Source organism: Pistacia vera, unplaced genomic scaffold (assembly GCF_008641045.1).
Source record: "Pistacia vera cultivar Batoury unplaced genomic scaffold, PisVer_v2 Contig858, whole genome shotgun sequence".
NCBI classification, from domain to species: domain Eukaryota; kingdom Viridiplantae; phylum Streptophyta; class Magnoliopsida; order Sapindales; family Anacardiaceae; genus Pistacia; species Pistacia vera.
Window position 1 is genome coordinate 1 of NW_022196732.1, and position 16,341 is coordinate 16,341.

A 16,341-nucleotide genomic window follows, 5' to 3' on the forward strand; every position below is an offset into this window, starting at 1 on the left:
AGTAACTTTATGTTAAGATGCAGTATAAGGGAATGTGCTGTGTTGCGTCTTTATAATGTTTAAAGTAGATTCACATGTGCATGTATACATTAATTGCTTTTCTTTTTGTTCTGAAGATGAAGATATTGTATTGCTTACTGAATCATGGAACAATTTTGTCTCCTCTTTTTTACTTTTTTTTTTATTATTTTTTTTTTGGGGTAAATGAAATTCAAAGGTAATAAGTTGATAAGGCTTGATTAGGGATAAAAGAAGCGAAAGGTAATGACAAGAAATAGGGGTTTCAGCATAATTGCAATTTGATGTAAATCTGAGAATATATTCGGAGTTTAATCTTTTATCTAGTGTTAAGGAAGGAAGCAAGAATGGTATAACTTTATCTTTGTTTCTATCTATCTAACCCAATTTCATTGTTATTCTTCTTTAATCTTCTCTTCGTCCTTGCTTATAAATTCTTGTTATCAGTGGAAACTAAATGGTCTAATTAAGAAACATCAGATGTTTCACTAGCATGAGCAGTGATCTCCATATAAAGTATCTGCCATAAATTTGAGACTTTTTTTTCACTACTTGTAGTTTTATTTGCTTTTGATTTCTTTTCCTTGTTTTTGATTATAACCATTTTTATTTTTTTGCTTGTTTATACTTGCAGAAGCACCTTCTGATTCAGCACTTGAGTCTTTGTTCTTCAGCAGCGTACAAATGCCAAGTCACAGTGTCCAGTCCTTCCGGTACTGATAATTTTTTTTTTTTTTTTTTCCCATCAGAAAGGGGCGTTCAATGATTGTTAACAGAATAGTTCTTTTAGGTAAGTTTAGATTTTGAACTTCTGTTTTTCTTTGTTTAAGGGTTTTTGTCGCAACATGGAATGTTGGAGGGAAACCTCCTCACAGCGGCCTCAATCTGGACGATTTTCTTCAGGTTAACAATCAGTCAGATATATATGTTTTAGGGTACTTTCTTTCTCCTTTCTTTTTCATTTTTTCGTATTAATTCAAATTGACTTCTTGTCATGTTTTCCCTCAAATCCTGATGATTTCTTCCGCACTCTGACAAAATTCTATTAGAATACTAAACAAGTAATTCAGATGCTTCCTACTGTTAGTTTCCCGTATTTGCATTTTTATCTCAACATTGGAAGGAATATTTAGCAGATGAGGTGCCTAATATAGTCAATTTATGGCACCTGCAATATAGGTTCCGGTCCCAACCATGATGCTAACATGGCTTTCGCTACATATGTTGGTTAAATACTACAAAACTATGAAAAAGAGTTTAAATGCATAAGATAATCAAAAGTTGGACAGATTCGTATTTTCTCTTTTTATTTGGTTATGTCTGAGATGCATAAAAGTTTGTTACTTATTTTAACTGTTGTTTCAATTTGTCAGTTTTCAGGAAATTGTCCCATTAAATGCTGGTAATGTGCTAGTTATAGAAGATAATGAACCAGCTGCAAAATGGCTGACTTTAATTAATCAGTCGCTGAACAAGTCGCATAGTCTGTCTTCTAGAGGATTGAAATCTACCCCTTCTTTCAGCAGCTCACTGTTCTTCCCGAAACCTTCTCTTAAAAAGGTCAGTAAGACTTTCAGGACAGAGAGTAAAAGGAGGCTTAAGACTTGCAACTGCATGCCTGAGCTGGAAAAGAAGAACAGTAAGGAATTCTGTTTTAGATGCCAACAATCAAATATTAGTGAAGATGACAATTCGTCAGAAGAGGACGACGACGTGCCTAGTAACTTTGAACTGGCCGAAATTTCCATCCGTACCAGTCAAATGAAATATAGCCTTGTAGCAAGCAAACAAATGGTGGGAATATTTGTCACTGTTTGGATGAGAAAGGAACTTGTGCCTTATGTAGGTCACTTGAGGATCTCCTGCATTAGTCGTGGAATCATGGGCTGCCTTGGAAACAAGGTAGCTTTAAAATTTCTTGGGCATAATATAATCTTTTAGTGCTTCTATTCCCCAGAAACTTAACAACCTATGCAAGCATGGTTTATGCATCTTATGTAGATGATAAAATCATGTTTGAAACTGAAACAAGAAAATAACATATTACTTAACATGTCAACTGAGGCAGTATGTTGTTTGTTTTTGTGGTTGCAGGGGTGTATTTCTGTCAGCATGTCTTTTCATCAGACAAATTTTTGTTTCATATGCAGTCATTTAGCATCTGGACAGAAAGAGGGTGATGAGCTCAGGAGAAATTTAGATGTCATAGAGATACTTAGAAACACGCAATTCCCAAAGATTTGCAGAACACCCAGCAGTGGGGTGCCTGAGAAAATTCTGGACCATGAGTGAGCATCTCTTAATTTATCTGACAAATAATTGAAAAGTATCTTTAAAATTCCTTTTTCAACAAATTTCTTTATCCGTTTCACTGAACATTTTCTTTACTTGTTAATGGACCTAGTCGGGTTATATGGTTCGGGGATTTGAACTACCGGATAGCATTGAGTTACTCTGACACTCGAAAGCTTCTGGAGCAGAACAACTGGGATACGCTATTAGACAAAGATCAGGTAGTTTCTTTTTTCTTGGGTGGTTTGCTCCCATGTGGAAATGTGTTCGTTCATTTAATCTCCAGTAGCATTTGAAATAGTAGTAGCTTTTTCATCTAGCATAGAAACCATCATAGAAATTGATATCAGACGTTATTGATTCCGAAGCAGCATCTTTTGTAATATAGTCAGGATTTAGCTTTTTTGCCATATACTCATTAAGAGCTTTCTGCTTCTTGTTCGATAGCTCAAGATTGAAAAGGATGCTGGGCGAGTATTCAAAGGATGGAAAGAAGGAAAAATCTACTTTGCTCCTACATACAAATACTCTTATAATTCAGACATGTATGCCGGAGAGACTATTAAAACCAAAAACAAAAGGAGAACCCCAGCTTGGTATGTTTAAATTAAACCTGTATCTACATGTCTCAACTACACTGGCTACAATTTATTTTTAACAGTTAAGAATTACAGGTGTGATAGAATACTCTGGCATGGAAATGGAATTCGGCAGCTTTCTTACATACGAGGGGAGTCTCGTTTTTCTGACCACCGGCCTGTATGTGGGACATTTTTGGTGGATGTTGAGGTGGCCGAGGGAGGGTTAAGAAAGAAATTATCTGGCAGTAACATGAAAGTTGGAGTTGAAGAGCTTTTACCTTCTACCAGAAAATGATTGCAGTAATAACATGTGAGTTGGATCCTGTTGCTTTTAACGGAGTCTAGTTTTTGAGATTTAAATTTGTTGTCTGATTCTTTCTGCATATCATCAGGTACTAATATCCAAGCATAACCATTACGAGATTGAACAAACACCAAATTTTGCTAATTCATACTTTCCAGTTGGATGAAATTCTCTTGGAAGTGTCGGTTGAGCATTCTGTAAAGGCCATTCTGCAACTGTATAAGGTGTAAGAAAAAGCATCGTAAGTTTGGAAACATGCTGTGCTACTATAGTCAAGGCACATGAACATCGATTAATCATGGATGATGAAGACAACAAAATTTATCGAAGTATAGTTGACTAGTTTTACAATGACTTACTGACTGGCGCATACAGTTTGTGCATAAGGGGTTGGTAGATAGTGAAGAAAAATGTTTCCAAACTTGTGTAGAGAAAAGAACATATTTTTGAATGCTAGTTCTGGAAGATAAAATCAATTGAATGTAGAAGAACATTTATGTGCATTGGCATAGATGAGATGAAGAAAATCAAATTTGTTGCAGAAGTTATAAAATACAGGCTTAAGTGAATTTCTATCAAATTTATTATAAACAATTTTAATTTTGGATTCTCAGTAAACATGCATGCCCTTAATGATACATGCTTATTTTTGTGTTTTCCATTACTTTAACATTTTCAAAGCTATTATTTGTGTGTGTGGAAGTGCTTTTACATTGTCAAAAACCAGTGTGTGTTTGGATTGGGACAGCTTTTACATTATAAAAACAGACTAGCTTTTGACATTGTCAAAAAGACTCTGAAATTAATAGAAAAGTGCTTTTATTTCATCATGTGGCAGTTAACTGAAATAGAAGATAATCACTTTTTGAAGTTAAAAAAAAAAGAAAGGGTTTTTGAACCCCTTGAGGTTTAATAAAATAACATAAATGTGACCCATTTTTGTACCGTTAAAATTTATAATATGATGAGTTAATAAATATTTACCTAATTTTCCCTTTGATGTTAATTTTAACACCAAAAACTTATAAATAGAGGAATTTCAATTATTACTATAATTATAGGGAAAATTTTGTAATTTAATTATACATAAGAGATTATGTTGAAACCCAAAAGAAAATTGACTTCTCTTCCGCTTAGAGTTATAAATTGGTTCTCTAAGGTTAGAAAGCTTTAATAACTCAAATTTTTTATTTAAATTGCTGGGATATTGATTATTGACCATAATTCTAAAACAATTTAATAAACAAAGAATTACCTTTTGTACTACCTTAACAATATCTTGATCATTGAATTACAATTGAAATATTATTAATTAGTATAAAAAAAAAATTAAGTTGATACGTAGACTTAAGTTTTAAATGAGTTAGAACCCAAATTAAAGTGCAAGACTATTATTCAAATATCATAAGACCCCTGAAAACTTATTAAAGTGTAAAACTATTATTCAAATATCATAAGACCGCTGAAAACTTATAAGGCTGTTGTTACACTTTCTGAAAAATGTTATTCTGAAAAAGTGTTTTGAGTTGAATTAAATCGAATTGGATTTGAATATGAAAATGTGTTTGGTAAAATATCTAAGAATTATATCAGAGTTAGATACAATGTGAATAGTTGTTTGATACATTTTTTAAAAAAAGGTTTTTAAGACATAATGCGTTAAGCTGCCTCTTACATTTGGTTTTGTTTCATAGCTGATTGTTGACTAGTTTCATTTTAATTTCAGGGACCTGGTGGTGTTACTGTCAAGAAGACCAATATGGCCTTCGTTATTGGTATCTATGATGAGCCAATGACTCCTGGACAGTGCAACATGATTGTGGAAAGGCTTGGTGATTATCTTGTGGAACAAGGTCTTTAGTTGGTTTGTATGTCTGTTATTTGTTTCAGTTCTTCTTGGCTTCTCTACAAACTTGCATCCTCCGAGCTGCAATGTAATAATATTTAGAAGTATTCAAAGTCATGGGAACTCTGTGTGGAAAGAAATAGTTTGGTGCCTGTGAAATTGATGGATATGATGGCTTACTTTGATGTATGATTGTGGTTGTCAAGTGAGTTATCTTATGAACATTATAGTGGAACATATCTAATGGATGTGTTGATTTGATTGTCATTAAATTTTAAAGTATTCTTCGTTTTCTATATGCATTTATCTTGGTCATTGGAATATGTTTAATTTGATTTGGATTTAATCTTGTGACATGTAACCCACTATCATGATGGATGGTTAAGATATATTTGGTTTTTTATATTATATTTGTTAACAATCTATCTCTGACCCTTGTGTTTTGGGCTATGAACAATGGATTCTATCTGTTCTTCCTCTTCAGTTGAAAGCAAAGCCCCTTTCAGGGGATCCAGATCCTCAGTTTGTGATAGAGTTTATTGTTTTGTAGGGGTGAAAAAAAAAGACTGAAAACCGAATCAAACCGAAAATCGGACCAAAAACCGAACCAAAAATTCGGTTTTTCTAAAATCTGGTTCGATTTTCGGTTTAAAAAATTCATAAACCGATTAATCGATTCGGTTTTCGGTTTACACATATTTTTAAACCGATTAACCGAAACCGAAATATAAAATCGGTCTCAAAAATAAATAATACATATTATTATAATTAAGCCCACCGCCACTTTCTCTTTCATCTATCTTTTCCATCATTTTCAATCTTCTCCTCACTTTTCTCTTTCATCTTTCTCCGTCACTTCTCTCTTTCAACTTCCTTTTTCATCATCATCTTCTCCTTTACTTTTCTCTTTCGTTTTCATCTTCTTCTTCTCCCTTGTTCTTTTCACTTTTCACCTTTTTTTCGTCTTCTTCTCCTTCAGTTTTCTCAGTCTCATTCTCTCTTAGTCTCTGTCTCTCACTCTCACTCTCTGCCTCTCACTCTCTGTCAGACTCTCATTGTCTCTTCTTTTTTCAGATCTGTGTTCTCACGTCGTCGTCGTTCAGCTGCAGTCGCCGTTGTCGCAGTCGCCGTCATCGTCTGTTGCCGGTGGGTTTTCAGATCTGTGTTGTCACGTTTTCAGATTTGGGGTTTGACATTGAAGATTTTGGTTTTAATTCTTGTATATGTACTGATGGCTGTGTATTTGTTAGTTAGAACTTAGAATGAATGATTTAGAACTACAAGTTTTTTGTGTTACTTCATCAATAAATGAATAATGATTTTGGAGTTGAGAATCAATTGTTATTTGGTTAGAAATGACTAGTTGTTTGATTTTGGATCTTGGTGTTTCAACGTCATTAAACCTGGAAAAAAAAAATAAAAAGGACTGAATTGGGCCAAAAAATGCAACCCACAATGGTGACCGAATTGGGCCGAAAAAGGCAGCCCATCATGAATTTTAATTAACCGGTTTAAAAACCGGTTAACCGAACCGAATTTTTGGTTCGGTTTATAACCGAAATCGGATCGGTTTCAGTTCAATTTATTTTTAAAACCGAAAACCGGTTCGGTTCAAACAACAGGTTAACCGGTCCGGTTAACCGGATTTTTCCACCCCTATTGTTTTGTATTTGTTCAGATTTTATTATCTTAATTTGCTTGTTGCTCTTATGGTTATGTTATACTCTAAAAATGAATAAATGCACTTTGTTGAATGTTATTTATATATTTGGTAAGTATTCAAAAATAAATTAATATTTAAAAACTGTTTCTAGAATTAAAAATATAAAAATAATTTTGAAATTTATTAATATTTAAAAATTGACATTATGAAAAAAGGCGGGCTTGGGCCGGGCCTGAGGTTATAAAAAGTCCGTCGAGCCGGGCCTAGGCTTTGCCCATCATACCTGTGGCGGGCTCGGGCCAGGCTTGGGCCTGTGTCATGAGGTCGGGCTTGGGCCTGGGCCAAGGGATACCCGATCCCGGCCTGGCCCATTGCCATCACTAATCTAAATCCCCTCCCCAATCAGCATCGTTGTAGCCTCTCAAATGTAGATCATTTCCAATGAGTAATCAGTTGTTCCTTTTAGATATCTTAAGATTCTCTTCATTGCTTTCCAATATGTTTGTCCTAGGTCGGACTGATATCTACTTACCAACCCAACAGCATAATCGATGTCAGACCTTGTGCACATCATGGCGTATATAAGACTTCCAACAACACTTGTATAAAGAATATTTTTCATTTATTGACTCTTTTGTGGAGTCTTAAAACACAATCTACGGCTCAAAGTCTCACCTTTGGAGATAGGGTTGTCTATGGGTTTGCAATCTTGCATATGAAATTATTCAAGAATTTTCTTAATATATGGCTCTTGCGAAAGAGACACTAATTTCTTTGAGCGATCTCTTGAAATCTTGACTCTAAGGATATATGCAGTTTCACCCATATTTTTCATCTTAAAATAAGATGACAACCAACCTTTGATTTCATTCACAACCCTTGTCATTTCCAGCTATAAGTATATTATCGACATATAATGATAATATAACAAATTTGACATTGGATCTCTCTGTATACACACAGTGATCTTCATCAATCATTTTGAAATCATATGACATTATCGCATTATGAAATTGAATTTACCATTGTCTTGAAGATTGCTTTAGGTCATAAATTGACTTCAAAAGTCTGCACACTTTATGTTCTTGACCTTCATAATAAAACCTATTAGTTATTCTATATAAATCTCTTCTTTTAATTCTCTATTGAGAAAAACAGTTTTTTTATATCCATTTGATGCAATTCAGGATCTATGTTTGTGACTATAGCTAGAATAAGATAGATTGAGGTAAACCTCACAACTAGTGAGAAAGTTTTTCCATAATTTATTCATTCTTCTTGTGTATACCTTTTTGCGACTAAGCAAACTTTGAATATTTCAATATTGTTAGCGACATAGCCAGGATTTTTAGTGAGCGGGTTCAAAACATCTAAGTTGATAAATTTACAATAAAATATATACTGAAGTAATAAGGATAAAAAAATGTACTTTTAAAAGTTATATATACATACCAAATTATCAATTCTAGAATTGTCTTTGACGATTTTTCATATTCTGAAAACGTTGTATAATTGTTTCATTGACAATTCCATCAAATATCTCCCTCTCAATATGGGTAATAAGACAATCATTTAATAAATTGATCTCTCATTCGATTTTGTAGTCGATTTTTCACAATCTTCATTGTAAAAAATGCTCTTTCAACACTTTCCAATTACAACTTAATTTATCAAAATTCAACTCATAACTTAGGTTTTTCCGACAAATTCTACTAACCCAATAAAATTCAACTCATAAACCCATGAAAACTCATCAAATCCAACTTTAAATATCAAACAATTGACCAATATATCAAAATTAAACCAAATCCCCAAATCTCTACAACTTGGGTTTCATCAATTCTTTAAACCATTCAAAATTAACTAAATAACTAACCAAAATTTATTAAACCCAACTTAAAATAACAACTAATTAACTCATACCTGAATATAAACAAGATTAAATCAAAACCTACATCAAAATCTAGAAATTTATTTTTCTAATTTCAAACCCATTTATTAAACTCAACAAAAATGCATAACTCATGATTTTTCATCAATTAAGAAAGCTAAAAAAAAAAAAAGGCATCATCTTACCTTGTAATCCAAAGGAGTAGCATTTCTTAAGTATCCAACTAAAGGAAAAAGATAATATGAGAGAAAATGAGGGGAAATGAAGAAGAGAGAAAATTTAAAAAAAGTGTTAATTAATAATTTATTTTTGTGGGGTCAACATGAATTTAAATGAGGTTAAAATTGTAAATTTTATAAAACATAAAGACTTTTTTAATTTTTATTTTAAAGTTGAGTGGGTTCAATTGAACCCACATGTGTTTGTATGTGGCTAGGTGCCTAAATACTGTCATCAGCTTTACGCTTGATTTTAAGAATTCATTTGTTCCCAATGACTTTGCGTCCTTTTGGTAAATCAACCAATTCTCACAATTGGTTTGATTTCATAGACTCCATTTATTCTTCCATTGCTTTCATTCATTTTTCCTTTGAAAGGCATTTGAAGCCTTATTTACATTCTTTGGCTCTTCTTTATCTTGCGGGGTAATTAGAAAAACTCCCCCCTCAATCTCAAATTGACGACATTGAACACTTTTCTTGTTTGTTCGGCATATTTGAGATTCTTCTAAGTTACTCCCACTTGGACCAGCCATCATAGTTGGATATATTATGGGTACCAATTGAGTGTTTGAAACAGATTCATCAACTCTCATGTCGCTCCCACTCATATGTACTATATCTAATTGATTTTCAATAGTGAAATTGATGTGGTCTTGAGTTTCACATAAAGATAAGTCTTGACCTATCTCGCCCTCCTTTGGAAAATCATTTTCAAAAAATGTGACATCTCGTGATTCAAATTCAGCTTTGTTACCACTATTTTGTTCCCCTATAAACGCGTATCCTTTTGATTGCTCCGAGTATCTAATGAAGATATATTTCTTTCCTCTTGGACCTAATTTTCCATATTTATGAGAAGACTCGTGAATATAGGCAACACATCCCCATGGCTTTAGAAAATTCAAATAGAGTTTTGGATTTGTCCATAACTCATATGATGTAGTGGTAACTGATTTGGAGGGTACTTTGTTGAGTATATATGTAGCAGTTAATAAGGCATCACCCCAAAAAATGATGGGTGAATTTGGCTGTGCCATCATTGATCTCACCATTTCAAGCAAGATTTTGTTTCTTCTTTCTGCAACATCATTCTGTTACGGAGTTCTTGGAATAGTTAATTGGTGTTTTATTCCCATCTCATCACATAAATTTCTAAACTAATCAGATAGATATCACGACCTCGATCGGTTCTTAGAACTTTTATTTTCTTATCTAATTGATTCTCAACTAAATTTTTATATTCTTTTTAAGCAATTTAAAGCTTCATATTTATGAGAAATAAAAAAAACATAACCGAATAATGTGTAATCATCTATAAATGTGATAAAATAAACAAACACATTCTTTGCCCTCACATTCATTGGACCACAAATGTCAGAATGAATCGATTGCAATGGAACTTCGGCTCTTATCGCTTTTCCAAATGGGTTTCGTGCTATTTTTCCAACTAGGCAATTCTCACAAGTAGACAATTATAGTATTTTTAAGTTCCCAAACAAGCCTTCTCTTGCTAGTATATTCATTCCTTATTGACCAATATGTCCAAGCCTAGCATGCCGTATGTTCACATCATTTCCATCAGTACTAGAAAATGTAATGAAGGAAAAACATACATTACTAATATTGTAATTCATGTCCAACACAATAAAACCATCTAAAAAATATCCACATCCATAATAACTTGTTCCCAAAGACAAGTCAACACCATAGTTTGTGAAGTTCAAATTAAATCCTAATTTAAGTAATACCAACACAGAAATCAAATTTAAATGAATATCGAAAGCATATAACAAATCATGTAGAAATACGATTGACCTCCACACATAACCAACTTGAATGTGCCAACCCCTTTAACTTCCACCTTGGGGTTGCTTCCTTCATATATCCATCTTACTCCCTGTGGAATCTGTCGAAATTCCATGAAGGCACTCTTGTCCCTTGTTATATGGTATGTCGTTACTGAGTCTATAGTTCACAAAGGATGAGATTCAGTTAGAAAAATAGAACTAGAAACATTTACTATACCTACTTGTGCAAACAAGTGTTTTACCTTCTTTGGCTCACTATAATCGCGAGCAAAATGTCCCATTTTGCCACAGTTATAACATTTGATTTTGCTATATTCTTCTTTTTGGAAGGATGCTTTCCCTTTCCACGTTGGTAAAACTTTTTTTTCTTATAAGCTTGAGCACTTCCTTTGTTGCCCCTTTGTTGGGACTCACCTTGGAATTTATGCTTAAATCCTTCCCTACCTTGTGAGTTGGAGTTAGCCATATACACATCAGTATTCGCCTTATTAATATTAAAGGGATCACCTTCTAGCTCCAAATGTCGCACAACATCTTCTATAGTTTTGATGTCATCATTGTAGGTTAGGTTAATCTTTATATGTTCCCAACTATGGGGCAATTATCAAATAATAGCATGAACATGTTTTTCATCTATTAAGACATGACCTGCATCTCTCAGTACACTTATCATGTTTGACATGTGCTCAAGTGTTGCCTCATTGTATAATCAAGTTTTTTCTTGTAGGTGTCAAGCTTGATTGTAAGTGATCGAAGTTTGGTAATGGACATACCTCTAAACTTTGCAACAAGTGCAGACCACATGTCCTTTGCTATTCTCATACTTTTTGTATTCCCTCGTTATGTCATTGTTCATGTTGCTCAACAATGTAATGCAAGCAATGAAGTTCTTTTTCTTCTAGGTTTCATAAGCTGCAAGGTCTTTCCTATGTTGTACCGTGTTTCTGTGATCTGGTTGTTCCATGGATGTGTTAAGAGCCTTAGAGCCTCTTGCTCCTCTAATACCTATTGTATTTTCATGTTTCATATCTCATAATTTTCACCATTCAATTTTTTACCCTTATTGAGTTTAACCACATTATGCACGTCATTTAATGCTCAGAACATACATACATTTTCTTAACATTAATTAATTATATCAATAATAATCTCACATTAGATTTAGAATCTACAGTTCACTTTGTGTCAACAATTATCATCTAAAATACTAATATTTAATCATCATTAATATAATTAATTGTGTAAGGAATTCTTATAAAGTTACAAAACTTAAATTCATACTCAGCAAACATACAATTCTCATTCCAATGATGATTTAAGTATAATTCGACATATATAAATAAAACAATTTTTGTTTGCATAAAACAAGAACTAATATTAAAAAAGTAATTCAAATGTTCGACAATTAATAATAAATAAATAAAAAATCCTATACTCAATCATATAGATTGAGAAGGACTTATAAAGCCTATCTCTAAGGTCCTTATCTAGCTCATAATGCATCTTAGGCAATGAATTTCCTATCGTCTTATGGTGTCCCTTACGAGTGGAAACGCCAATTGAAGGACCGATTGTTTTCTTAGCACCCCAGTTTACATATTCCTTGATGAATCAAGTAAAAGATGATAACTTCTATCCTCCATCTTATTCCAAAGCAAATCATGGAAACCAGCAAGACTTGGGTAATTAAGAGTTGTTTTGAGAGCATTAACCTTCATAGTCTCACAAATTAAGCCCCATTTCCAAACAATTTCTTGGATCATTTCATTCACATTGATAAAATGATTCACTAATCGGACTAACTTGTTTTCTCTTCCATTTGGTTCAAATTTGTAACCACAAAGTGTCCTTATCATCATATCCTTCTCTTTGGTGGGTTGTCCTAATAGCCTTTCGGGTTATTCTAATCAATGCCATGAATTCCTCTAACAAATACATAAAAAGAGAAAAAAAAATTAATTGTTTTCTTATATATATATTGGTGATATCCTTCTAAAAAAAATAAAGGCTAACCCATTATACCCATTACTCACAATCAACGTCATGAATTCCTCTAACAAATACAAAAAAAGAAAAAAAAACTTAATTGTTATATATATATATATATTTGCTAAAAAAATAAAAATGGCCCCAATTCTACTATCATTTTATCATATTTTGGTAATATCCTTTTTAAAAAAAACAAAGGTCAACCCAATATACCCATTACTACTCACAATATCTTGTGTTTGGGTCTAGCCCAACTCTTTTTATGAGTCATCTATACTTCAATTTTATGACACTAACAACACTATTAACATATGGGCTTTAAACATATACCTACACAACATGCAACAATATTTCTCAATTATAGCCGAAATAACCCAAGTAAAAAATCAACTAGCAAACATTAAGTTTACATTTCAATTTCCCAGCAAAAATTAAGTTTACATTTCAATTTCCTAGCAATCGTTTAAAAAAAACATATCATACCATTAATTGATTCATATAGTAGTCATATAAATAAAAATAAGGGTATTAAATAGACCATAATTTTTTCTATAGAACTCAGAAAAACACAAATAATATGTCGTTGGAAATTTGGAAATGAGTACTTTCCATATATGCTAGTCTCATTTTATGAATATAAGTGTTCAAAAAAAAGCAAACCAATAAATATTACGAGTTTCTTTGAAAAAAATCTCACATATTGCATAGAATAATCATGCCAGAAAACATGTTTCTAACCTCACTTTAATACCATTGTTGAAAATTAAACACGAAATCACAACGATTTAATTGAAGCAAAATCCCAAGATCATAAACATGCAAAGGTCTCAATTGCAATCAAATTATATATAAAATAACAAATTGCAATATATATAGTTCACAGCATAAATACCTCTTATAGATACCCAAGTTGTTCTTCAAACCACACATAATTTTTGAGAAAGAAAGAAAGGGATTTTTTTGTTTCAAAAGTAAAATATATCTTATATGAAAGATGGTTCATCCTTCCCTATTATATAGAAGTTGTCTTTTGTTAGAGTCATGAAAATGACTCCATTAAAGTGATTTAATACCCTTTGTTATGATTTAATTGAATATATATATTGAGACAATTATGAATTTATTGATGAAAAATCGCATTATAATGTTTTCTTACGAATTTTGCATGATTGAAATGATTTTGGAAATGGTTTGAGTTGATTTTAGGTTGTGGTTTATGGATTAGGGTTATTTTGTCTCATTTATGTTTATCAGGGGTAAAATGTCATGTTTCCAAGGGGTTGATTTTGTCACTTTTTAAATGAGCAAGGACTCAATATTTTGCCACATTTTCTATCAAAGAAAAGTGAACAGTAGTGAAAAGGAGTTAGCTGCCCATCACCCAAACCCTAGCTCATCTCCACCAGATTCTGGCCATCTTTACCAACCGTTGGGTTTCCCCAAGCGCCAGTTCACCTTCCATCATCACCCCCACTGTCGTTCCACTGCTTTCTGGCGACGTTATGCATTCCATTCCACCGCCATGCCTCTTCACATTTCGGCGACTTTAGAGCTTCTCCGATGTCGTTTCAGCTCCCCAAGTACTAATTTCTTTTTCCCATCGTCGAGAGCTGCCAATCGACGTCTCACATCACCATTTTGTGTCGCCGCAATGTTCCACCTTCCAACCGCGATTCTTCATTTTTTTCGATGTCGTTTCATATTCTCCCGCATCGATTTAGCTTCCCCAGGTGCCGACATCCTTGCCTCAACGTTCCCAAGCATTTTCATCGCCTTTCACCACCCGCCGCCGTGAACCACCGCTGGAATCCATTGCCACCGACACGTCTCTTCATCTTCAGCTGACCGTTTGACTTCCCAACTCACCTTTGTTTTCCCTCATCCAAAAAACAATCATTCCAGCTACTAGGGACTTGTTTTTATATATATATATATATATATATATAGCAACCGTTCACCTTCCCCAGCCTCCGTCGACACCACCATAAGCGGCTGAGCACTGGTTGCTCGTTAGGCAGAGGCAAGACCAAGATTAAGGCCATAGTTTTCTTCACTTAAACTCTTGACTAATTGGATTATTAATTACACATTGAACATACGATTTGATTGTTGTGTTTTGTGATTTGAGGATTGTGTTGTTTTGATACGATTACAATACGATGCACGATTTGAATTATGAAATACTTGTTGGATTTGTGTTCATTGTGAAATCAAATTGATTGTATGTTGAATGTTGGGTTTGAAAGTACTGAATGATGGATTATGGTTTCCAATTATTTCGATATTGATTACAATCTTGCTATATATCATAATTTAGGAATGTTTCTGCTATGAGTTCATTCAACTGTGATAAATTTGTGATTGTATTACAGGGGTTATGGATTGTATTTATTATCTCTATACCAATTAGTGGTTTTAATTGTTTGGGTCTCTTTATTAATTGAAGATAGTCTTTAACCAATCAACCTGTAACTAAGACGACATGGAGATATGATAGATTATACCTAAGTTGTGGAGAGACTTTTTATGAGATTTGTCTAGCCTTGTAGGTTTAGGAAATCTAGGAGTGAGAAGAAGAATGTGTGCCAATCCTGAGTTGAGCCGAAGCTGTGGGGCAACGCCTTCATTATTAAGTTTTAGTTCGTTATTAATTTTATGCTCTTAAATTCTTGCATTTAGTTTCATTAATCAATTTGCCAATTTCCCTTTCATTAACTCAAATATACATTAGGTCGTTAGACTTTGCTCTCTGTAGATTCGACCCTTCTTATTGCTAATTATAGTACTTAGGTTAATTTTGTAGCTGTGACAACCAATTCGACACCTTTGGTAACTGCTATAGGTATGTGTGTGATAACTGTCAAACAATTACCATTTATTTGGATAATGGGTGTACAAGTGGGTCTCATCATGGGTGTCCCACTTGTATCCAACAATAACAATACTCCTAGTTAATAAATTTGCATATAAAACGCGAATTATACGCCCAGCCGTATAATTCTTGAATTCCCATATTTTATCAACATAGTCGAATAATTCGCAAACTATATGCCCCAAACGTTTTATTCGCAAATTATTCGACCATATTTTTGCAAACAAAAATTCGCTATTTAATAAAGGAAAACAACGTCGTTTTAGGATGAGGGTTTGTCAAATGAAATGAATTCTCCTTCTCCTCTTCTTCAGTTCTTCTCCTCGTCTCTTCTTCAACTATTCTTCTCTTGATGTCTACAAATTCTCCTCTTCATCTCTTGATCTCTTCTTCTCTTCCAGTCTCCAGCCACGGTTCCTCCTTCTAGGCTGTCAGCCCGTTAAGCTTCACTTTGAATCTCATTAACTCTCTTTTCTTCATCTTTTGATCTTTTCTTCTCTTCTCTTTATAAATTTGTTTTCCAAGCTTCAAGCCTCAAGGTACACACTTTTTTTTATTAACTTATTAATTATTATTGTTTTTTTTTTTCCTTTTTTGCTTGATTTGTTTATGAAATGATTGATTGATTGTGTGTGTGTGTTATCCGTAGTGAAGCCTTGTGTGTGTTTGTCTTTTTTGTTTGATTGTCTTAGATTCTTGTTATGTTGGTGGATTGCTTGTGTTTGTGTTGATGTGTGACTTGAGGCTTTATGGATACTGGATGTTTAACTTATGTACTTGGTGTTTCATTGCTTTTCCTTTTCGAGCGTTATTTGTGCATTTGGTGAGACATTGCAGGTTTTTGGGAGTTTTCATC

General features: G+C 33.4%; 1 protein-coding gene across 1 annotated transcript; it reads left to right on the top strand.

Moving 5' to 3' along the window:
- Positions 1-447: 447 nt before the first annotated feature.
- LOC116118749 (type I inositol polyphosphate 5-phosphatase 10-like) lies at positions 448-3,732 on the top strand. The gene is made up of 9 exons (XM_031404720.1): positions 448-534; positions 653-731; positions 849-953; positions 1,392-1,920; positions 2,113-2,306; positions 2,423-2,531; positions 2,758-2,906; positions 2,985-3,201; positions 3,284-3,732. Exons 2-8 carry the CDS (start codon positions 703-705, stop codon positions 3,184-3,186), a joined length of 1,317 nt encoding a protein of 438 aa, XP_031260580.1. The 5' UTR covers positions 448-534; positions 653-702; the 3' UTR covers positions 3,187-3,201; positions 3,284-3,732.
- The last annotated feature ends 12,609 nt before the right edge of the window (positions 3,733-16,341 follow it).

Bases quoted from the DNA above. Each gene is read 5' to 3' on its own strand.
- LOC116118749 (XM_031404720.1), top strand. From the start codon at position 703: ATGCCAAGTCACAGTGTCCAGTCCTTCCG. The intron at 2,307-2,422 runs GTGAGCATCTCT...TAATGGACCTAG, and splicing joins GAGAAAATTCTGGACCATGA to TCGGGTTATATGGTTCGGGG. The intron at 2,532-2,757 runs GTAGTTTCTTTT...CTTGTTCGATAG, and splicing joins CGCTATTAGACAAAGATCAG to CTCAAGATTGAAAAGGATGC.